Raw genomic sequence first — 26,358 nt, 5'->3', positions numbered from 1 at the left:
CAGCACGGGCAATGGCAAACAGACAGCAGCTCTACCATCAGCATGCGCATGTGGGCTAGTTCTACAGCACATGTACTGCATGTGTGTTACCCACTCGATCACTGCGCCCAGAGGCACTCAGCAAGAGCAGTGGGAACACACAGGCTGCCCAACTGCTCAAAAAAGTGAAATAATTAATAAGTTAAGTAGGTAAATAGTTTAAGTTAATCATAATGTTAATCCGTAAAAAGTTACGTATATCTGAGAGGCCACTGTTGATGTACTTCACAAAAAAAGCATTGGTCACAGTGTTACAGGTAAAAGGACTAATTATTTAACGTAAATTTCATTTGTTATACACAGCAAAAGACTGAGGAAAAGACATTTCAATCATCAAATTCAGTAATGACCATCAATACCATTTTTCCACCACAGCCAGCTTTATTGTGAACACACACACACACACACACACACACACACACACACACACAGAGAGAGAGAGAGAGAGAGAGAGAGAGAGAGAGAGAGAGAGAGAGAGAGAGAGAGAGAGAAAGAGAGAGAGAGAGAGAGGGGGGGGGGGGGGAACTCTTTCTCTCTGTCTATCCCCTCCTATTCACCTTTCACTCTTCAGCAAAAACTGAAATTTCAAAAAATGAGACTGGATCATTCTTAATATCTGTGAGTAGAGTTAAGGCAGTGAAACCCCTAACCATTCAGCTATAGCCCTACATCACAAATTTGTATGGAAAGTATCAATGAGAAACAAACACGGATGAGGTTCTAATCACAGTACCATTGAATATTTCTGTTCCCATTCACATGTTTATTGCTGATGTTCATATCCCCATTTATGTCCCCTTTTATTTATCTATTTGTTGAACAGGCTAGTGACAGACAACTTCTGCCTATCCTTTCATGATACATGCATTACACAGGTATATGAAGACAGTGTAGCAATGTAATTGTAAAATGATGCAAATGTAATAAAACTTCAAGATTCTGTAGGAACTAATATAAATACCATTCCCAAAAGGCAGGGTACAGGAAAGTGGCATCAATAAAGAAAACAGACAACTCTGTTTTCTATCATCATTTCATGTTTTAACAGAAAAAGAAACAACTTTCTGACATTTCAAACTGCTTTATAACATTAAATTTTACAAGACACATAACTCTCCACAGGCAAGACCTGCGAGTAAACACACAAATTTGTATGTCATTTTCTGTAAAAAATTACTATCACTTAAATATTATATCATTACATGGAGACAGAATGGCTGGGCAGTATTTATTTCAAGAGGCAGAATTCTAAGTACTGCCAATAGATACCCATATATAAAGCTTTCAGAACTGTTAGTTCCTTCCTCAAGGAGAAAAGAGAAATATGGTGGGGAAGGTTAGAAAAGGGAGGCAGATCACTCAGACACCAGGTAGAGAAGAAGCACATGTAATAAGGCTGGGACAGATATGGATGAAGAGGGAGATATTAGAGACAGTAAGAGCTCAAATATAGTACACCAATCAGCACTGTGGAAGCTTCAAGCCTAAGGAAGACAGAAAAACAGTGAGATGGATTAAAAACAAGAGAAATGACAGGTGGTACGAAAAGTGTAACTAATAACTAGGAGGAGGAGAGGGCAAAAAAGGAAAAGGAGAGTAAAAGATGATGATCCAAACAGTAAAACAGGAACTAATTGAGTGAATAATGAAATGGCCAGCCATACGTTCTCTTTGTAATTTAATAGTTACCTCAAGTAATTTTTTTTAATATAAAAACTTGCATCATTTTTTACAGAAAGGGATCTAGTAAATTTAAATTACATTATTCATTAATTACATGAGTTGATATATCACAAGTCTTCTCTTACATAAATAAATATATGTTTCTGTAGTCACATTTGTACATAGGAAAACTGAACTCGCTAAAATACAAAATGCCATTTCCTAAGTAAAATTTTTCAATAACAAGCAGAAAATTTACAGAAGTCATCCATTGTACAAAGTGGAGCAACTCAAATACTAGCACCTCAAGCTACAGGAGAGCCAACAATTTGATGGGCTCAAGACTGGGACAAAAGAATTTTCCATGTCAATTCAGTCTGCTACTCACCTGTGAGCTAAGTCATGGAAGGTTCCAGCCAAATATACCATGAAGCATTATCAGCATCCCCACAAGTTCGACTAGATCTTAAGAAGGGGAACTACCTCTGACATTGTGTCTATTATAAAGCTGCCCAGATCATTCACAGATGATTAGCATTCTGTTCTGTTTCATTTGAATGTTCAGATATGAAAGAGCACCCAAGATCTGAGAAGTGAGCTTTGTTAGACAGCTACTTTTTCCTGAAATATTTGCTGTTATATTTTTCTAAATTGTAAGTGCTGAAGTGAGCTCGGACAAATGATCACAACTGCTAATTCATCATTCAAAATGTCAACCACTTTTTGTCTAATTACAGTTAAAATAGCACAAATATGCAATGGAATGCAGTCATTCAATTCCACCATGAATTACAGTCAAATATATAGAAAAATACTATATGCTTCACTGAAGCTATATTTTTCTAGTTACTATAAATTCAACTGTTATTTACTTATTTTGAAAAAATGCCATTTCTATACAGTTGTATTGCAATATGTTTTCACAAGTTACCAGAAATGGAAGTGCAATGACAAATACCCACAACTCATTTAATATATAACTTCATCATCACTCAGTTCTCCACGAAAGGCAAAATCTTGGCCATTACGATGAGAACTTGAAGAACTGGGAACCTGGAACCTGGAAGTTAATGAACAGTTAGACATTGCATCAACTAGTAATTTTCAAAGATTACAGAATACGACAAAGACCAGAAAGACAACTGCAACTTCACTACCACATCTGATACAAAAATAGGCATCAACAAAACTACCATTATGAGTACGCAGGTCACAAATGCAATGTAATTTCTATTTGCAACGAAAACCTCTGAATCTCTTCTGTATTATCAAAAAAAGTCATTATATGTGTTATTATTTATCATTTCCTCTTTTCATACAAAAGGCCACCTTCCAACACTTATACATTGTCCACCAAATTCACGACATGTGCTTCAGTTGAGAAAGGCATCAAATGACTGGTTCAATGTAAAAATTTGAAAATTAATAAAGTTTGGCAATAAGGTACCACTGCTACTATATGACACCACCTACACAACAGACAAGCTTTCCATGATTTAATAATCAACAGGTATTCAAACAGAAATATCATTATGCCACAGAGAAATAACGTGTTGTTAATAAACTGGATTTCAGTCAAATAACATCAACAGTTTCAGATACCTTTATTGTTTGCTGATTTTGCACCTGTGGTTCTTATAGGGCAGCATTTGTGTTACTAATATACTGTTGTAGCACTTATGTTACAAACATACTTATAACTCCAGAATGAGATTTTCACTCTGCAGCGGAGTGTGCGCTGATATGTCTCGGTCGGGCACACAGTTTTAATCTGCCAGGAAGTTTCATATCAGCGCACACTCCACTGCAGAGTGAAAATCTCATTCTGGAAACATCCCCCAGGCTGTGGCTAAGCCATGTCTCCGCTATATCCTTTCTTTCAGGAGTGCTAGTTCTGCAAGGTTTGCAGAAGAGCTTCTGTAAAGTTTGGAAGGTAGGAGACGAGGTACTGGCAGAAGTAAAGCTGTGAGTACCGGGCGTGAGTCGTGCTTGGGTAGCTCAGATGGTAGAGCACTTGTCCGCGAAAGGCAAAGGTCCCGAGTTCGAGTTTCGGTCGGGCACACAGTTTTGATCTGCCAGGAAGTTTCATACTTATAACTGTTCAAAAATCCCCACAAACTGAAGCAATTTTCTTATGTCTCACTATAACTATCAAACTAAACAATGGAAAACCCAGGATAATCACGTCTAGAAAAATTCACCTTTAATCCCAACTTGACACATCACTTTCCACAGTGTCAATTTCTATAGTTATTTCAGGAATTTCTTATACGAAAAACATTTTATTATGTTTATCTTGTGACTCCACAATGGTACTAAAGTAAGAAATGTCAAACAACAAGCTCCTTATTTCCCCTAAGAACATCATCTCCAATGGAGAATGGGGTCTTCAGATGAGTTATTTAGCCAATAGGAGTATATGGAGTAGTGTCTACATCCATTGTATGATATGTTAAATTAAAATGTCTAGCATCAAGACATCTCACTTGCTCAGTTGGGTGTATAAACAGTACTAAAACCATCAGGATGTGCCAAAGACACAACACCATAAACAAAATAGCTGTTAATAGTTCTTATAGTCCATTTAAAGAACATATACCTATCTTCTGCAAATACATGAAGCTAACCCCCTAGGCCACTTTGATGCTGTGTGCTCCAAAAATAAACTTTTGATATATTTCAGTTTGGTTGATCAACTTATGTAACTTATTTCCCTGAGGTTTCATATATATATTCAAGACATTAACCAGTCTCTAAAATGACATCAATCAGTGGCACTGCCATCCTGTATTTCTCTTGTACCAACTCTATTTGTACCAATGTTATCTCCATATACATCTACACTCTGTGAATTACTATAAAGTTTTAATGATTACCTATATACCTCCATAAAAGCTGTTAAGTCTAATTTAATTTTCACATTTTCTTCAGAAGGGAAACAGAGTGCAGGAGAATATTCATACTTTCCATCCTAAAACCCAATTTCTGGAATTTTCTGAGAGGTTTTTTATGAAACATGAATAATTGTTTTGAGTGTCTGCAAGGTGAGATTTCTTAGTACTTCTGTTACACTCCCTTGCTAACAGCTGTACGATCATTCGCATGGCCCTTCTCTGTATGTGCATATTATCATGTGTTAATCTACACTGATGTGAATCCCACTTATATTATCAGTATTTTAATACAAGCAACACATGCTTTTAAGGTATCTCTTTTGTAGACAAACTGGTGTTTCTCAGTGACCTACCACTAAACAGAAACCTGTTATTCACTTTACCCATTATGAACCTAAGAGATCATCCCACTTCCTTTACAACACCCTATTACTCCCAGGTACGAATATCTACCAGCTGTTTCTCTTCTGCTAAACAGGTTATCAACCTACACTCCATACAGCACAGCTGTGTTTTCCCATCCTCTTCATTTTCCTCGATTTCATATTCACCAACAGTCACAGTTTATCTCAGAAAATAAGTCTCAGATTGCAAATCTGAGTCTAATCTCTTGCAGATATAACTATTCCTGTGACAAAATCCACTTTTAATATATTGCAATGCTTTGTGGAAGTAAAGGAAGCCAAATCACAATTTGATTCAGATTCCTCATTGACTGTAAGTCCTTTCTAACTGACTGGATGAGCCAATTCTCAAGTCAGAAGAAAGCAACCACATATCACTTCCAACAGGGCTATGTGCAGTCAAGGAGGGCAGTATACAAAATAAGCAGCTGGTTGATGATAATTTCACCTTTTTACTCACTAATAACTACTGAACAATTGAGAAGTAAGCATATGAAATTTGTGAAAGAACTGGAATTCAGGAATTACAAGACTTACAGTTGGCTGCTGTACAGCAAAGTATCTAAAATTTATTGGTGTGAAATGGTAATATTAATAATAGGAGTGAGGTAAGCTAGAAGAGAAAGGGAGACTTATTCTTTTATTTCATGTCTCTATTTTACACTTTTCACATAAAACACTGTAGAAAAATATATAAGAACTCAAGACAGAAGCATAAGTATTAAAGGACAGTGCTGTATGTAACTGATGTGGTGGTGGTGCCTAATAGTGTAAGGTATGGCCACAGAAAATAATGGGCAGTGCATCCAACTGTCTTCATATCAACCCATACTACTTTTATGAAACAATTTTGGGGATTACTTTTGTAAAAGCAGTTTCCTTCCAAATGTATACCATAGTATTAACTAAATGATCATCAATACGGCAGTTCCATGATGACTTCTGTCGATTATTTGTCTCAACCTAGCAACCAGGAAAAATGTGACACTTCATTTGTAAGGAAGGACAGGAACACAGCCATCAGTCACAATTCCGTTGGTTTTTTATTATTCTTGCATATCCAGATTTCAGCTATAAATAGCCATCTCCATTGCTAAAATATAAGGAAATTACAGAGTCAGACCTGCTTATATAAAACAATATGTAAAACACTACATTATCCAACAGCAATGATCCATCATAGTCAACATGCCATTTGAGTAAACTACAATCTGACAAACTCAAAGCAGTGCATGTCACCATATGACTTTAGTGGTGTATAGGCAGAAGGAAACTGAAGTAGTAGTAGTAGTAGTAGTAGTAGTAGTAGTAGTAGTAGTAGTAGTTGTTGTTGTTGTTGTTGTTTGTGTCATGTAGTGCAAGTAATGCCCCCTATTTTACAAACTAATCAAAGTTGTTTCTTTCTGATGTAGTAGTTTTAAACCCTTTGTTTAATAAAGTGAAACCAGTGGGTATAACTGCAGATTACTTTTTAAAACACATTAAGCAATGTCAACATACAATTCGTTTGTTCATACACTATGTGATCAAAAGTATCTGAACACCCACAAAAACATAAAGTTTTTCATATTAGGCGCAATGTGCTGCCACATACTACCAGGTACTCCATATCAGTGATCTCAGTAGTCATTATACATCGTAAGAAAGCAGATTGGGACGCCCTGCGGAGCTCATGGATTTCGAATGTGATCAGGTGACTGGGTGTCATTTGTCCACACTCCTAAACATCCCTAAGTCCATTGTTTCCGATGTGATGGTGAAGTGGAAATATGAAGGGACATGTACAGCATAAAAACATACAGGCCAACCTTGTCTGCTGACAGACAGAGACTGCTGACAGTTGAAGAGGGTCGTAATATGTCATAGGCAGACAGCTGTCCAGACCATCAAACAGAAATTCCAAAATGCATCAGGATCCACTGCAAGTACTATGACAGTTAGGCAGGAGGTGAGAAAACTTGGATTTCATGGTTGCGTGACTGCTCATGAGCCACACATCAGGCCAGTAAATGTCAAACGATGCCTCGCTTAGTGCAAGGAGTGTAAACATTGGACAACTGAACAGTGGGAAAACATTGTGTGGAGTGGCGAATCACGGTACACAATGTAGTGATCAGATGGCAGGGTGCGGGTATGGCGAATGCTTGGTGAACGTTATCTGCCAGTGTGTGTAGAGCCAATAGTAAAATTGGGGGGGTGGTTGTATGGTGTGGTTGTGTTTTTCATGGAGGAGGCTTGCACCTCTTGTTGTTTTGCATGGGACTATCAGAGTACAGGCCTACACTGATGTTTTAAGCAACTTCTTGCTTCCCAATGTTGAAGAGTATTTCGGGGGTTATGACTGCATCTTTCAACACGATCGAGCACCTGTTCCTAATGCATGGCCTGTGGCGGAGTGGTTACACGTCAGTAACATCCCTGTAATGGACTGGCCCGCACAGAGTCCTGACCTGAGTCCTATAGAACACCTTTGGGGTATCTTGGTATGCCAACTTCATGCCAAGCCTCACCGACAGACATCAATAACTCTCCTCAGTGCAGCACTCCCTGAAGAATGTGCTGCCATTTCCAGCACCTGACTGAACGTATACCTGAGAGAGTAAAAGCTGTAATCAAGGCTAAGGGTGGGCCAAAACAATACTGAATCCTAGCATTACCGATGGAGGGCGCCACGAACTTGTAAGTCATTTTCAGTCAGGTGTCTGGATACTTTTGATCACACAGTGTACATTAGCAATGAAGTGATCCATGCAAAAGTTCATTAATTGTTTCATACAATGGTCCAAACAGAACTGGTACATAACAAATATTTTTTTTTTTTTAAAAACTGAAGATTATATTGATAAAATATAGTTACATACCAATCTGAAAACCAGCAATAATCTGATGTCTAGTGCAGTCACTTGTACTATAGTAGTTATGTGAACCACTAAATAATTAAAAGAAATACAGGGTGTCCGAAAAGTCTTTCCTAGATTACATAAATTGATAACTCAGGCTAGAAGTAAGATACAAACATGAAACTTGTGTCGAATTGTTTACAACTATCAATGTTTTTTCTCTGTTTTAGGTTTGCAGTCGTAAGTAGTGGATGAGGTGCAGTGCCCAAGAAGCCATGTTAACCAAGCAGGAGAAGACACAGTGTGTCCTGTGGTACCATGAGACACGATCAGCAACTACAGTGCAGAGACACTTCCAGACAACATTTGGAAGGAATTCACCTGATGTCAAGAACGTTAAAGCCTGGTATGAGAAGTTCAGGAACACAGGATCACTTGATGACCTTCCGAGGTCTGATCGACCAAGAACCCCAGCAGACAGGGTGGAAGCTGTAAGGCAGTCTTTTCTGTGAAGTCAGAAAAAATCAGTGTGCAGGGCCTCACGTGAATTACAGATGCCGAAAAGCTCCCTCCATGATATTTTACACAAATGTTTATTGTTTCGTGCATACAAAGTGCAAATCTTTCAGGCCTTGTTGCCCAATGACAGTGCACGTCGATATGACTTTGCAGTCGAAATGCTATCATGTATTGAGGACAATGATGGTGATCTGAGGCGAATTGCCTTTTCCGACGAAGTGACCTTTTTTGTCAGTAGAATGGTGAATAGCCATAATGTGCGCATTTGGGGTTCACAACCCCCTGGCGAGGTAATGGAGTGCACCAGAGGCAGTCCAAAGGTGGATGATTGGTGCGCACTATTGCACGATCGAATTATCGAGCCATTCTTCTTCACCGAGGCTACCATCACATCTGCAGTGAATCTGGACATGTTACAACTGTATGCTGTTCCTCAGCTGCTTCAGTATCACCCCGATGTCTTGTTTCAGCAAGATGGTGCACCACGTCATTGGGGTTTGGACATCCATGCCTATCTCAATGTGACCTTTCCTGGGCGATGGATTGGTCATGATGGGCCAAAGGTTTGGCCTCCACGCTCTCCTGACATAACCCCATTAGACTTCTCTTTATGGGGTTATTGCAAGGACGAGGTCTACTGAACACGTGTACCAGATCTTGAAACCCTGCGGCAACAGATAAACACAGTCGTTGAATCGATCCCTCCAGTGATGTTGACTAATGTGTGGACGGAAATTGAATATCGCCTAGATGTGCTACGTGCAACCAAGGGTGTTCATGTGGAAGTTTACTGATGTGTCAAAAAGACTTTGATAGTTCATAAACAATTATACACCAGTTTCATATTTGTATCTAACTTCTAGCCTGAGGAACCAATTTATGTAATCAGGGAAAGACTTTTCGGACACCCTGTATAAAAGTTCATACAGATTGTTTTTTTGAAGATCTGGTAACATCACTGTAAAATACAGAAGATCAACATGATGAGACTAATTTAACCAGGTACAATTAATAAAAACATACTAACGTCCTCTACTGACATAAATTTCTTACATAACGTTTGGTGTTGCTCCAATCGTAGTGTGCTGTATGGGGACAACAATGTAACACATTGCCTTATACATACCCCCTAAAGCTATTAGGTCAATTTCATTAATCATATCATTAGTGATGAATAATTAATTATATTTTCTACATTACTTCTCAAAATCAAGAATGTAAAACAATAGCCATCCTAAAAGAGAGAGAGAGAGAGAGAGGACAATCTGGAAGGCTTGTTGGATTGCATTGTCAACTGATTGGAAAAGTGGGCGTATTGCAGTAAAGGTAATAAATATTGCATTTAATAAGTATTTACAAGCAGCTTTTGAGAAAATTTATTAATTTATGTTGTAACCATCCCATTCACACACGTTGACAACACATAACAAACATCAGAAGATTTAGGATTGAGTAAAAACAATATGAAAAGGATAGAGTACTACTCACCACATAGAGGCACACAGACACATTGAAAAACAAAGTGGTAGATATTATTAGCTATCGGACTAAGTCCTTCTTCAGATAAAGACGAAGGAAAACATACACTCATTTACAAGTGCATAACTCAAACACACACTGAAAGTAGACTGGTAAATATTATTAGCAACCAGATTAAGTCCTTCAATCAAACAATGGAAAATCCAGGATGGAATGTAACAATATTATGAAAAGGAAAGTCGCCACTCACCACATAGTGGAGATGCTAAGTCACAGATAGGCACAACAAAAAGACTGTCACAAATAAAGCTCTTGGCCCATAAGGATTTGGTCAAAAATAGACCACACACACACACACACACACACACACACACACACACACACACACACACACACACAAAGTGACTGCAGTGGACTGCAGTGGACATGGTCCCATAGGATACATGAATACTTGTGTTGATTCACTGTGGCCTCCAGAATGATGAGATAACCCACAGAATGCCATGAAAAGATTCCCAAGACCATAACACTCCCTCCTCTGGCCTGTACTCTTCCAACAATTGTTGCGGGATGTTTACTTCCAGATGTTTCATGCCATACATGTCAATGTCATCTGTCCACCATCTGAATGGTCCAACTGTCACCACTCAGTCGACATCCAGTTGTGATACTGGCATGCAAATTCCAGCCTTCATTACCAATGACCAATAGTCAGCATGGGTACGTGAACCAAGTGCCTGCTGACGAGACACGTATGCACCAACAGTCACTGAACAGTTGCTGAGGAGATACGGCTGGTAGCCCCTTGTTTCATCTGAGCAGTCAGTTGCTCAACAGTTGTGCATCTATTCACCCGTACATGTCTCCACAGCCAGTTCACACCTGTCACCAATGGTCATGGTGCACTACAGTTGACTCAGCACTGGTTTTGGGTAACACTATTTTGCTGTGAACAGTATACTTCGAGGCACAATAGCATGCGAACACTTCAAAAACAAAGCCATTTTGGAAATGCTTCTGCCCTTGGCCCAAAATCCAATGACCATGTCCTTTTGGAAATCAGATTGATCACTTCATTTCCACATTAAGACAATGATTGCACAGTTTTCCATCCCTGCCCCCCTCCCCCCACCCCCACCTGACATGCTTTATATACCCTCCACAGCTAGTGCTGCCATCTGCTGTCTGTGAGTGATTACTGCATGCTGACATAAAACATAGTTGGTGGTTACATTAATCTAACTGGAGCGTGTACTTTGATCATTAATGAGTCAGACTGTGATGAGGCCAGTTCACTACTGTTGAAGCTTGATTCCATATCAAATAAATCAATTTTCATTACTTTTTGGACCCTGATGTTTCAGAGTTTTGCTGTTTAATTGTATCTAAGCAGTTAACAAATACTGCCAGCTTTTTGCTTTTGGATTTCAAAACACAAAAAATTGTCCAACTTTCTAAATGGCGTGAGACATAACTTGAGCCTAACTACAAAACTACTGAAGCTAAGAACTGACTTGGGAGTGATTATAAAGCTCTGTAACTGTGCTTTAATTTGAGATGCAACAAGCTTAATCTTGAACAAATCTAAAAACTGTTCCTGAAATTCTCAAAACTGCTGTCTTGTTTTGCCACAAAAAATATATTTGCTTTGTTCATAATTCTGTTTGCCTAAAGTTGAAATTGGAGAAAGGATGTGCTGGAAGAAAAATTAATTTGCAAATATAGTACTACATCAAACTAGTATGGAATTTTTCACTCCACTGTTATATGACATGTACTGAGTCCAAAGTGGAAAAACATATAAATTATCCTCTCAGTAATATTATTCATTAGGAGATGGATGGCAAAAACTATTTGGTAAACTGTAGTGAATGTGCGAACTTCCTCAGGTATGAGAGGGATACTTTTAACCTCTGAAGTGTAATTTAATTAGTTTAGGTGCTTATTGAAGATGTCAAATTTAGCATCACTGAATGAAATTTCTGTTGTTAGGTCACATTTGGTTTCCAAAGTGAGGCAAGTCAGTTTTCTGGCTATACAAAATAACTTACAAGAGGAACAAGTTCTTAAAACCCATGATTTTGGTGGAAATTACTCATTTGTGCTTCAAGATGAAATGCAGTCCTACCACTGGACCATTAGCCAAGCTATTCTGCATCCTTTTGCTGTGTACTTTAACATCTATAATGCTGAACTTGAGTATCTGAATTATGTAACAACACAGTGGCATTTAATGTTTTCCAGTCAACGTTGATGTTAGCGTCAAAGAAAAAATTGCTGAACATTAAAAAGATATTATGGTTTTCTGATGGGAGGGATAAACAAATTCTCAACACATGAATCATAAGATTGATTATAATATTGATGCAGAATGATATATTTTCTCACAGCACATGGTAAAAGTGCTTGCAATAGACTTGGAGAAATTCTCAGAATGACTTACTTCTGTAGTTTACAAAGGTTATTTAAAAACAAAATCATGACACCCTAGCAGCTATATAGTTTTGCTCATGAAACCAGTGCTGTCAAATTTTGAATTATGTACAACTGAAGAACACCAGTAAAATGAAATAAGGTTACTGTCCCAATTCAGTAACTCAAAACTCATCAAACAGACTCGCATGACACACACTTAGCGAAGTGTCTGAATTTTGGGCTGCATTTAAGCCATAATCTTTCAGTGGAAACTCATGTTTTCAAGTCATTTCCAAGAACCAACAGCTAGAGGCAATGTGAATGCGACAGCTCTGAAAAAAGTGAGGCATGGAATTTATATCAAAAAGACAGATAAGATGCCATAGGAGTGGGTTGTTTACTGCTATTGACAAAAATATTGTGCCTATTGAGGTCAAAATTGAGTTTGATTGTGAAATTATCTGCATAGGAGCAGTAGGCCTACATGAAATCACGTTAATTATCGGGTGCTTTTACTGGCCACCCGACTCCACAGTAACAGCTGTCAAACCATTCAAAGAAGGTCTATACTCAGTAATGCGGAAATACCCGGATCAGGCAATATTAGTAATCTACCGAGTACAGACTGGGAAATCTATGGATTCAAAACTCAAACACAATGGAAATATTTTAGACCTTGTAACTACAAACAGGTCTGAAGTTATCAACAGTGTGAGTATAGAGAAGGGGCTGGTGATCATAATGTAATTGTAGCAACAATGGTTACTAAAGTTAATAAATCCATCAAGAGGGTTAGCAGAGCATTTATGGTAGAAAAAGCAGATAAGCAGTTGTCAGCATTCCATTTAGACAACGAATCCACATTATTTACGTCAACACGATACGCATAGAGGAATTAAGGGCAAAGTTTAAATTGATTGTTAATCACAGCCTAGAAACACACATACCAAGTAAGTGGATTAAGGATGGAAAAGGCCCACCGTGGTTTAATATTAAAATCTGGGAAATGCTGAGGAAGTAGAGACTGTGGCACTTTCAGTTCAAAAAAGAAAGCCCAAATGTCTATAGGCAAAATTTAGTAGAAATATATGCACTCATAAGAACAACAACATACAAAGCATACATCTTCAACTGTTGTACCTAGCCAAGAACCTGAGAAAATTGTAGTCACTAACCAGGTCACTTGTTGACCAGCCTGGGGCGGCAGTAGAAGAAAATCTCCGCCTCAGCCACAAGAATGCAACAGGTAGGATCTGTTGGTATGGAGGGCAGTGGAATGTCCTTCTTAAAGGATATTTTCTTGTCTTCCATCTCCTTAGAGGATTCTGATGATTGCGAGGGCTTCTCTGAATCAGTTTCAAGTTTCAGATAAAGAGGATGACTGCGAAGCTCTGTGACCAGCAGTCTGTGGGTCCTTCAGCCACTAGCTGGTGTCCAGTTGTAGGCCAGCAGATACCTTGGAAGAAAGTGTCTCAAGAGACCCCATCCTGGTGAGCGACACCAGTGGAGAGTGATTTGTCTCTGGCTGGGAAATAGAGACCAATGATCCTGATGGGTGGGAAGCCACTGAAACCAAAGTACATGTGGGGGAGCAGCAAGAGGTGAACCCTCAATGATGATGGGGGCAGGCATGGTTGAGCAGCCCTGAGAGCCCACCACAAGGAGGTGTAACACGTGGGAGTACAGTTGCCAAAGGGGGGTGATGTTGTTGTCGCTGTAGCATATAACATTATTTGACATTCTGTGTGCAACTGCTCATATTTCTTCTTGGTCTCTTGGTGACTGAGTTTGTACAGAGTCTTGTATTTTTGTATTTTCTTTTCTCCTTGTAAAAGAGCACAGTCTGGTGAGCAGTGAGAATGGTACTTTCCACAGTCGACACAGATTGGAGGGAGGGAGGGGGGGGAGGCGGCACAGAAAGCGTTTCCATGCAGCACTCATCTACAATCTCTACAGATGGAACTAGCATTGCAATGCAAAGACAGGCCAAATTTCAAGGACTTGAAGTACCACAAGGGGGAGGGGGAATACAGTTTCACGTCGCATCGGTATATTTTGACCTTTTCAGGCAATCAATCACCATCAAAGGCCAAGATGAATGTACTGGTAGCAACCTTGTTGTCTTTTGACCACCTACGTACACAACAGTCAAAGTGTACACCCCATCACTCCAGATTGGCGTGCAGCTCATCATCAGATTGTAAGAGAAGGTCTCTATGGAAAATGATGCTTTGAACTAAATTTAGACAGTTATGGGGAGTGACAGTCATCAGTATGTCACCCAGCTTTTCACAAGTGAGCAGTCACCATGGCTGGTTAGGAGACGCCATTTTGATCAGAACTGACCAACTTTTCATTTTAGAGATGGCTGCCACTTTACCAACCTTGTATTGGAAGTTCTCCACAAAGAACAAGGGCTTTCTGGCCAAGAAGGAATTACCATGAGTCCTTGTGCAAATCAAGTATTGCAGGGAGTATTGCTCTGCTTGCTGCTTAGCCCTACATTTCTTGCATGGCATAGCCAGGGAAGAAAACTAAAGGTCATATCTCTCCACATGGAAAGGGGACTGTCCTTTCATTGAGACTGCTGTGGCCCTATGGCCACCAGTGGGAGATAACTTCATCCACTTCATTTGCAACTGATCTGCCATGGTGTCACCCACTCCGAACTGGAGATCTCCCCATGAGTGCCACCCAGCCTCAGCAATGGTCACTAATCCATTGCTCAAAGTCCCTGTGCCCCAATCATGACAAGGAAATAACCCTTGGCGTGCTTGGGGATTTTTCAGCTTAGACACCAACAGTGCGATCCCTGCATGGTCAGGGGTCTACCACCGTGCAGGTACTTGATGAACAGCACCAACGGGATGGTTACTATGCTGGGTTTAGAGTCTATTCCTGCATTTAAGTGAAGGGTGCAAAGTTGGAAAGGCACAAAGGTGGAGCACACACCACATTGGCAGTCCTTCTCCATATGATTCATACTTATGAAAATTGGTGGCAGGTTAAACCCAACAATGGAGACTAGATGTTTATTTGATGAAAACGTGTAGAATACTCTAGAAATGGTAACTCAAGGGCCAATCATAAGCCAGGTCCAAGCAGGGTCAGCGCCAAAAAAACCATCTGTTGGAGAAGCAGAGGGAGAAAGGAATAGTGGAAATATAAGTATGCAGCACAGGCAAGAAGTAATGCTGCAAAGGCTGGGGCCCTGTGACTGCCAAACACATACTCACAAAAAAGGTTGTGAGCCCTTGGGAGGACTTGCGAGTGGAACAGGAAAGGAAATGACTAGTAGTTGTATATGGTACCCTCTTTCATGCACTGTACAGTGTCTTGTGGAGAATGTATGTAGATGTAGGTAGGTACCACACAAGAGGGACTTCAGGCAACATAGTTCAACTGACTGCTTTATGTAGCATTTTTATTTTTTCCTCTTGTCAGAAAGCTAACTTAAAACTATTCACATAAAAATGCAAATTATGCTCATTATAGTAATCATTGTGCAGTTGTTTCCATTTCTGGTAACTTTTATTATGTAAATATATCATCAGGTTTATTATGCAGGATTAATAATATATAATCCAGTTTTTAGTAAGCCAAATACTTCAGCCTGATTTTTGAAGGAAAGTATTGGTTTCACAGTTTGTTATTAAAATCTCTTAGTTCTTTTGTATAATATAATATTCTTAATTTTATACCTCAAGAATCCATTCTTCATCCATCTTCAAATTTAACCACTTTTTGTAAACATAAACATACTTTTCTGGATTTTAGTAAAATCAAGCAAATATTACAGCATTATTGTGTTACATATCAAATTAGATGACATTTACAGTGACACCAGTTTCAGCTTCCTAGGATCAATAGTTTTGAAGCTACGAACATTTTTGTTTCATGGTACACACAGAAAAATGAGTCCTTTGACATTTGAAAAACAATTTATTTAAGCACTCGTGAGTCTAAAGCCCATAATTTAGTTCACTCAATGGGTATATAAAATAACAAACAATAATAAACAATTTGACTATGAGGTCCAAACTTTTGACTTATGGATATGGAATTATCACGATGTGAATAAACAGTATAGAATTATAAGAGAGCAAATGTATTTTCATTATATTATCATATCATTAAATAATGGGAGATGGGTAAACTAAGAACTTTATCTAGGCTTCATTGTTGCCACAGTTTAGGATGGGGGCAGTACGCTTGCAAATACTGAAGTGCTGACAGCGAGAAAATGGAAGTTAACTGTAAAATGTTGAGTAAAATTCAGACATAATGTTACACATTTCCTCTCACCACAATATAATATGAATGGCCTCTGAGCATGCCAACTATTGCACAGTTTCCTTAGAAATGAAACAATGGAAAGTCCAGGATGTAATGTAACAATATAATGGAAAAGATAGTTTCTACTCACCATAAAGCAGAGATGCCAAGTTGCAGAAAAGCACTACAAAAAGACTGTCAGAAAGTTAGCTTACGGCCACAAGGCCTTTGTCAAAAATAAACAACACACACACACACACACACACACACACACACACACACACACACACACACACACACACGCAGCTGCCAGGGACTTTTGTGTGTGTGTGTGTGTGTGTGTGTGTGTGTGTGTGTGTGTGTGTGTGAAACAAAGGCCTTGTTGGCCGAAAGTTAACTTTCCGACAGTCTTTTTGTTGTGCTTTTCTGCAACTCAGCACCTCCGCTATATGGTGATTAGCAACTATCATTTTCATTATATTTACTTAGAAATGGATTTTTTGCAGTCTAGTGACCATCACTTCCTCATTTAGTACCGAAATAATGCTGATATTTTCACCATTTCAATCTCACTATTGTATGCAAGTCTCATGTTTTCTCAGCACTATGTCCCATGCTATCTCAGTAACCCTCAAAACTGAAGAGTGCTTCAAAAATTACTTTAATGTTTTTCTCTTGTTTCACAATACCATTCCGACCCATAATGCATCAGTCATGTTCTGCCCAAGAGCTAAGCTTTTCTTGACCTGGCTTGAAATGAGGTTCAGCCTATCTCCATGTATTACTTTAGTAGTTTTTCACCACTCTCCCAATTTCTGTATCATTGCAACAACAGTTTAAGCCCTTTCTGATTCTGTTACTTTGTCATAAGGTTCTTGTCATTAAAACCACTGCCACCATGGAAATTGTCCTGTGTACCCACCAGCCACTATCTACTTCACTGCTATTCCTGTTGTATATGGCCAAAAGCAGTAACAAAATACATTTCACTATCCAACTGGTATGGAATCACTGTTTACAATTCCATTTTTGAATGGAGTGAAGAGTCAACATCTTTTTTTTTTCCCTGTAGGTTATTTGGATTCTTCCTCCTACACAGCTGTACACTTCATAACTTTGACAGGAACCACTTGACTGCATCTCACAATCATCTCTTGTATTGTTTGCTTTTTCTTTTCTTTCTCATTGTTCTCTTCAGAATTTGATTCTTTTTTCCCAGCACTGTTTTGTCAACATCTCCTCCCATTCTCTCTTTCCTAAGACATGTTATGTTAACCCTCTGCCACTCGCATTTTTTGTGTCCACAAATCCCATATGATGATGACATTTCCTGGCAGATTAAAACTGTGTGCCAGACCAAGATTCAAACTCGTGACATTTACCCTTTGTGGACAAGTGCTCTACCAACTGAGCTACCCAAGAACGGCTCACAACCTGTCCTGACAGCTTTAATTCTACCAGTACCTTGTCTCCTACCTTCCAAACTTCACAGAAGCTCTCCTGCAAACCTTGCAGAGTGCTAGTCCTGCAAGTTTCGCAGGAGAGCTTCTGTGAAAATTGGAAGGTAGGAGACAAGGTACTTGCAGAATTAAAGTTGTGAGGACGGGTCGTGAGACAAACTTGGTTAGCTCATTTGGTAGAGCACTTGCCCATGAAAGGCAAAGTTCCCAAGTTCAAATCTCGATCCAACACACAATTTTAATCTGCGAGGAAGTTTCATATCAGTGCACACTCTGCTGCAGAGTGAAAATTTCATCCTGGAAACATCCCATATGTTGATACTCATATGTTGTTACATTTCTGTTGTTGACTTCCTTCCCAATCTTTCATGCTGTAACTTCATTATTTGTCCCAATTCTTTCTGTGTCTGTATCTTATAAATGATACAATCAACACTTTATAGTCAAAACTAATGTGAATATTTAATTACTGAAAAAATTACCAAATCATTTTACTTGGAATAAAAAGCCCTAAAATACTCCTTGCTTATGGTAATCTTGTTACTTATGTGTTAACAGAAGAACTTTGATTGCTCTCAACAAACAATTCACAAAGAACAGTCTTTTTTTAGTCTACAATCCAGTGTTTTTAATTTATCATGCTAGTATTAATGTGGTACCATCTTACAAGAAACATGAACTACATAATAACCAGCACACCAGAGCATACAAAAAATAGAATTCTTAATTAGAAAATAACACATGCAATCTGCAATACAGTGCTTTATTTCATCACCACTTTATTAGTTCAGTCAGATAATGAAGCAGTCAAAAACAGTGTGTGATATGATGAAGAACTCTAAATATCAAAACAACCAAAAATAAATGTCAACTGGACAATGGTACAAAGTGGGTAACACACATGCTGTACAAAAGAAAAAAAAAAACTAAAAACTTCAGTTAAAAATATTACATTCAAGAGCTACTAGTGTTCACATCTCTACACTCTTTTTCAAAACATAAATACCAGCAAAGTAAATGGATTTTATTTACTAAATGCTGGAACAGACACTATGGCAAATGATTGTTGTTCAAAAAAATGTTCCTGGGGTTTAATAATCCATGTTGAGCTCAGTTGGACAGGAATGGGGAATAATGTAGTGCAGCACTGTTAAATGAATCATTCTAAAACATTCCTAAATATATTCACAGAAAATCTAACATGATTTTTTGGTGTCTTTGAATGTCTCTCACAGTTTAACAGATTATCCAATGTATTAGTTCAACAGGAGTACATAACCAGATTTCCCAAAAATCAGACAGACATATAGCATTATTAATGACAAAGTCATGAAAAGTGGAAGATCGTGGAATTTATGGATCACCACTGCCAAAAAGACAAGTTCAGAATTTAAGTCCTTCTCAAAACAAAAAAAAAGGGGGGGGGGGGTGCAAAATCTTTTGTTCTACAAGGCCATGCTGAATTTCTGTTTGTTTGTGTGTTCAATCATCAACAACTTAAACACATGATACTGTAACATTTCATATGACTGACAAAGACATGTAAGGAGTCGGTCCTCAAGATAAGCCAGCAGCACAGCATACCAAAAGGAAGACGTCTGTTGTATGGATATGAACTAGCATGCAGGAGTACTGTTTCTACCACAACCGCAACTACCACCATCACAATGACCACCACCATTATCACCAACATTCGCTACAACAAACTAAGAAAAGCTTTCTTATTATTACAGATGATACTGATTCTACTGAACAAGGAATGTAAACAACTCAAAACCTTGGGTTCAATAAACAAAACTATCTACTAAATTATTTACTGCTATTGTCACTTTCTTCTGTGAATTAATTGTGACTCCTCAACAATCCATGCCTACATCAGATACTAATAACATTAATCTGAAACAGTGTGCAGTGTTCTACAGTTAAGAAATTTAGATGAATAGAAACTGATTTTATAAAGTATCACGCATCAAAAATGCATCAGCTAACAACTTACCAAGTAATCATTTAACAGAAGCTGGTAAGAAAGTAGTCCATTATGGTGCATCCCACATTTTTCACAGGAAAGTGACAGAGCTGGTATATTTACTGCCAACCAGAACATGAACTTGCATCAGAGAAATGAATTTGAAATGTGCTGTCATGCTACTCTGACAGACGGAAAACAACTACATGCACCCTGGACATGCCAGCAATAAAGCTAAAGCACATATAATATTTTTAATGCTGATCACACATCAGTCAGTCAAAACACTAAAAGCTCTAGAATACAAGAACACTTTTGGGTGGATGTTATTTATATTTTGGTGGTAAAATGTTCATATTGTTCCACACTATAGCATACGTATTAAGACCCATATATCTAATATATTTTAGCACACTTACAAGGAACAGTAAAAGTGCTACTAACATTTCTGAGATTTATAAGCAGTAACAAAAACACTGCCTTCCTAATACAGTAGAGACTTGCTTGGGGGGAAAATAAAAATCATCACAGCTAAACAGCTGTCATTCAGCACATGTGACTACAAGCATGCAGTGTAATGACACTACCTGGCAACACACTCAGAGTGTGCCTACAGTGCTGTCGCCATAGAGGACCCTGCCAAGAGCTTCGCTGGCAGGGACAGCATGCTCTCAGGAGGTCTCCTCAAGACACAGGCTGTCTCTGAAAAATCCCATTCTTTTGCTTGGCTGCTGTACAAGATGAGTTAGCTTTCCCAAACCCTTATGAAGTTATAATTAAATTAACTCTACTGAATTTCAGTTTAATACCAAATTTCTGGTTACTGAGTTCATTTCGTACTGCTTGACACTCCACTCTTCCAGGAAAAAAAAAAAGTTTGCATGGTGCAACGGATCACATTGACAAATATCATAAACAGTTCAAAGAATTTGTGCAGCTGATTCATTACAGATTAATTTATCTGTCTCAAAAAAATTAGATGTCAACATGACAAATAATATGAAAGAATCTAATATGCTCTACAACTGAGTTTTGTACAAAGAATTTAAATATTTTCTTCTATTTAAAAATATTTAGCTACAAAGAAACAGATATCTACAAATTAGATAACTAGGCATATTGACATTTCTGTCTGTTCTTTCTCTTTGTAGAACATAATTCAAAGACTGGTCTTCTTCTGAAGATGGACAATTTATCAAAAGACAACTGACGTTTTACACATCATTTAGATCACAACAAAGAAAACACATACTTCAGTATTCAATTATGGAGCATGATCATTTCATTCACTGTTTCAAACCAGCAAGATAACCAGCAGTCTTTACAGAGCATAAATTGGAATTGTTCCAACTACCTAAATTCTCCTTGTTACCTGAAGTAGGAAGGGAGGAGCCAAAAACAGGAGTAGTTGAAAGTAGGGTGCAGCAGACTACTAAAATTGGTAACAGCATTAGGTTGGGAAAATCTAGTAATAGGAAAAGAAAAGTCTTGCTGCTAGGTAGCAGTCATGGGAGGGGTGTAGGCCAACTAGTGCAGGAGATATTAGGAGCAGATTACCAGGTCACGAGTTTGTTTAAGCCAAGTGCTAGGCTTACCCAGGTGATAGAAGACATAGGACCACTCTGTAGGGACTTTGACAAGAATGATGAGGCGATAGTAATAGGTGGGGCAGGAAACAGCCTGGCTAAGGATAGGAATTATGATATTAAGAGTGACCTGGATAAAATAGGAGCTGCAACAGGATGTATGAATGTGGGTTTTGTTGAGGTATTGCAGCGTTACGATCAGCCCTCGGTTAACCCTTCCGTGTGGCGAGTTAACAGAGAGTTGAGCGAGCAGCTGCTGGACGGTGCAAAAACACACATTTATACAGTGCCTGTTGGTAGCATTGGGAGATGGGGATACACTCGACATGGCCTGCACCTAAATGTCTAGGGAAGGATAGATTAGCTGATTTAATTGTAGGTCGTCTAAAGGGGGCCACTAGCACTCAAGGCAAAACCCCTGTGACCCGAAAGGGCATAGGGGCACCTTTTTTAGGTTGAACAAGATGTCCAGACAGGCAGCTCTTAAAGGTAAAAAAATAAATGGTTTGAATAAAGGTAGAGGAAACAGTTGTGTTAATATATTTCACCAAAATATCAGGGGATTAAGGAACAAAATAGACGAACTAATAATTTGTTTTGAGAATATTAAAAATACAACAGAAGTTGATGTACTGTGCCTGTCTGAACATCATATAACTACACAAATGGAAAATGGAAATATTAATGGGTATAAACTAGCAACTTATTTTTGTAGAGACAATATGGAGAAAGGAGGAGCTGCCATTTATGTTAAGGGGGAACATAGTTTTAAAAACATAGAAACCGCAAAATTCTGTGTAGAACAGCACATTGAAGTATGCGCTTGTGAGCTTAAATTGGACAGTGGTAAATTCATAATTGTGACAGTGTACAGGTCCCCACTTGGAAATTTTCAAATGTTTCTTAAAAACCTAGATCTCTTGCTGCGTTATCTGTCAGAAAAGGGAAAACACATTATCATTTGTGGAGATTTTAACGTAGATTTTCTTAAGCACTCAAGCAAGAAGAATGACCTTGAACTATTACTTTGCTCTTACAATCTGACATCAGTCATTGATTTTCCTACTCGTATTGTACAAGACAGTAGCACCCTGATAGATAACATTTTCATAGACCAAGATAAATTAAAAGAAGTAAGCACCTAACCTATTAAGAATGGGCTTCCTGATCACGATGCACAGCTACTTTCAATTCATGACTTTGCTCCATACAGTAATGTGAAAAAAAAAATAATAATAATACGCCCAATTAACCATATAACAATTCAACAATTTAAGGAAAGCTTGAAAAGGGTAGACTGGGAGGATGTTTATCGGGAACCTGATGCAAATGTTAAATTTAACTTATTCCATGATAAACTTGTGGGTATATTTGAAAACAGTTTTCCAAAGAAATTAGTGAATCATATTTCAAATAAACTTGATAAAAAACCATGGCTGACTAAAGGGATTAAAATTTCTTGTAGCCGGAAATGGGAACTATACCAAGACACTAGAATAAGTCGAGATGAAGAAAAGCTCAACCATTATAAGAAATATTGTAATATATTAAGGAAAGTTATTTAAAAATCCAGAAGTATGTGTATCAAGTCTGAGATTAGCAACTCTGAGGACAAAGTTAAAACAATATGGAATATAGTTAAAAGGGAAACAGGGCAACCAAGGTCACGGGACAACAGTATTACTGTTAAGCACAATGAAAAGCTTATAAATGAAAAATCACAGGTTGAAAATATTTTTAATAATCATTTTATAAATGTAGTGGAAAATATAGGCACCAGCTGCTCACCAGATACGGCAGAACCCTATATGAAAGAGGCATTCCCGGTGCAAACAAATGAAATTGAAATCCTACCCACCTCACCGTCTGAAATTAAGAAAATAATAAATTCACTTAAGAATAAAAACTCACATGGAACTGATGGTATCTCCAATAGAATACTAAAATCTTGTCCACACCTGATAAGTCGAGTTCTTAGCCACATATGTAATAGCTCATTGAATCAGGGAATATTTCCTGACAGATTGAAATATGCCATAGTTAAACCCTTGTATAACAAAAGGTGACAAGACAGACGTCAACAATTATCGTCCTATTTCACTTCTGACATCCTTCTCAAAAGTGTTTGAAAAAGTAATATACTCAAGAGTAACTTTACACATTAGTGGGAATAACGTTTTAACAAAATGTCAGTTCGGTTTTCAGAAAGGTGTTTCAATAGATAGTGCTATAAACGCTTTCACTGATCAAATTTTAAATGCTCTGGATAGTAGAACATCACCAATTGGGATTTTCTGTGATCTCTCTAAGGCTTTTGATTGTGTGGATCATGAAATCCTCTTAGATAAGCTGAAGTACTATAGAATGAATGGTTCAGTATACAGATGGTTCGCTTCATATTTAACTGGTAGAATGCAGAAGGTTGAAACAGTAAACCCACATAGTACACAAAGGGCATCAGATTATTCAGACTGGGGATGTATCAAGAATGGGGTACCACAGGGTTCGGTCTTGGAGCCTTTATTGTTTTTAATATATGTTAATGACTTGCCTAATTATATTCATGAAGATGCAAACTTGGTTCTCTTTGCAGATGACACAAGTATTGTAATCAAGCCTAAAAAGCAAGAATCAGCTGAGGAAAATGCAAATAATGTTTTTCAAAGAGTTATTAGGTGGTTTTCTGCAAATGGACTTTCATTGAACTTTGAAAAAACACTGTACATACAGTTCAGTACAGAGAAAGGCATAACACCGGAAATAAATATAGAGTGTGGGGGAAAATCTTTAGCTAAAGCAGATTGTTCAAAATTTCTGGGTGTCTGTATTGATCAGAATTTAAACTGGAAGACACACATTGACAATCTACTGAAACAATTGAGCTCAGCTACCTATGCTATTAGTGTCATTGCAAATTTTGGAGACAAGCACATCAGTAAGTTAGCTTACCATGCATATTTTCATTCGTTGCTTTCTTACGGAATCATCTTTTGGGGCAATTCATCACTAAGAAAGAAGGTATTTATTGCACAAAAACGTGTTATCAGAATAATGTCTGGGGCTCATCCAAGATCATCTTGTAGACAATTATTTAAAGAATTAGGGATATTGCCAGTAGCTTCACAATATATATACAGCCTAATGAAATTTGTTGTTAGTAACCCAGATCACTTCAGAATTAATAGCACAGTCCACAGCTACAATACTAGGACATAGGGTGACCTTCACTACCGTTCATTGAATTTGACATTGGCACAAAATGAGGTGAATTATACTGCCACAAAGATTTTTGGTCAATTGCCAAACAATATCAAAAGTCTGACAGACAACCAATCGGCATTCAAAAGTAAGTTAAGGGAATTCCTGAATGACAACTCCTTCTACTCCATAGATGAATTTTTAGACATAGGCCAAAGAAATATAGTAAGCATTAACAATTGTACCGTATATAAGACTAACAATGATTATTTGGGATAAATGAATCTTGTGTACTTTGACACGTTCCACATCATTACGAAAGAATCGTGTTCATGATCCATGGAACAAGTAATATAACTAACTAACTAAACTAACTACAATGAGATATTAGGACACATTTATTATCAGGATACTATTACAAATATTTGGACACAATATAACATTCTGATATTATATAACATATTATGGGGTCTTCAGTAGCTACTGGTCTGGTAATTTAATACTGTGACCTCCAAGTTAAAAGTCTTTTCTTCCATGTTGGACAACTTAAAATCATTTTGATCGTAATTGATCATTTAATAATTAGTATTTTCTCTTTTCATAACAGTTCAATTTTTGTAATTGTGATCTTGACAGGAAAGTAGTATTGACTGTTGCTCATTCTACCAGATTTCAAGGAACAGATACAATTTTTAAACATCTGCAATAAATCCCTTGGTTGTGTCAACTGGGGAACCATTTACAAGGCACTTCACATCTGTCCAGTCATCTGGGGATCAATCTAGCCATTTAACAAGCCCATCAAGAACAACCCACCTTTAATGTAACTGCACATTACTGTGGTCTCTTTACATTTCTGAAAACTGAGGCAACATGACATCATACTGAAACTGTGTGCATCTTCGAACTGGAAAAAGTGGAGGAAATGTTCTAGGAAAGGCTTTTATCCAATGCTGCACAGAGACCCTCATGAAGAATGGACCTTACCACTGTGGAATGTTTTCCATGTGTAAATAACGCATATAGTCATATTGCAGGTGCGACTGTGTCATAGGGATATTTGTGGAGAGGCCAGAGCAACATAGGGTTCCTGAAGAGGAACAGCATTATTTCTGTAGTTGCAGAAGTAACAGCTACGATTAGAGAGTGATCTGGCCTTGTAACGTTGCTCAAAATAGCTATGCTACTGCTGCAAGGTTGAAAGTAAGAGGAAACAAAAGCCATTGTATTTCCAAATGACAAGCACCTAAAGATATCCTCCTGGTTAAAATATTCCAGAGATAAACAAGTTTCTCATTCAGATCTCCAGACAAAGACTACGAGAAGGACAATGTTGTCATCAAGAGGAGAAGGGCGGTGGGAGGGGGGAAGTGGGGGGGGGGGGGGGGGAGGAATGCTGCAGATTGAAGTATAAAATGATGGCTCCCTTAATGGGATTAGAGAACTTTAAAGGAAAAACAGGTAGATTTAAGTATAGTAGGAATTAATGGAATACTGGGCAGAAAGAAAAGAACTTCTGGTCACGTGAGAACAGGGCTGCAAACTCAAAATATAGTTGAGGAAAACAGCACTAGCTGTAGTAAAAATAAAGAAAATAGGAATGTTTATGAACTACTAAGAA

General features: G+C 38.1%; 1 protein-coding gene across 4 annotated transcripts in view; it reads right to left on the bottom strand.

The window, feature by feature from the left end:
- Nucleotides 1-765: 765 nt before the first annotated feature.
- The window catches only part of LOC126266772 (coiled-coil domain-containing protein 102A-like), a 94,133-nt gene continuing 68,540 nt past the window's right edge, over nucleotides 766-26,358 (bottom strand). For 2 of the 4 annotated variants that reach the window (XM_049971304.1, XM_049971305.1), the window contains exon 10: nucleotides 766-2,761. In XM_049971304.1, coding sequence (XP_049827261.1) covers nucleotides 2,671-2,761 — 91 coding nt within the window. In that variant the 3' untranslated portion in view covers nucleotides 766-2,670. Of the gene's footprint in view, nucleotides 2,762-19,983; nucleotides 20,076-20,540; nucleotides 20,656-26,358 lie in introns of all 4 variants that reach the window. The other 2 variants (XR_007548918.1, XR_007548919.1) reach the window with 2 other exon arrangements.

Source organism: Schistocerca gregaria, chromosome 4 (genome assembly GCF_023897955.1).
Source record: "Schistocerca gregaria isolate iqSchGreg1 chromosome 4, iqSchGreg1.2, whole genome shotgun sequence".
Taxonomy (NCBI): Eukaryota; Metazoa; Arthropoda; class Insecta; order Orthoptera; family Acrididae; genus Schistocerca; species Schistocerca gregaria.
The sequence above is the reverse complement of the archived record's forward strand: the minus strand, read 5'-3'. Positions and strand labels throughout refer to the sequence as shown.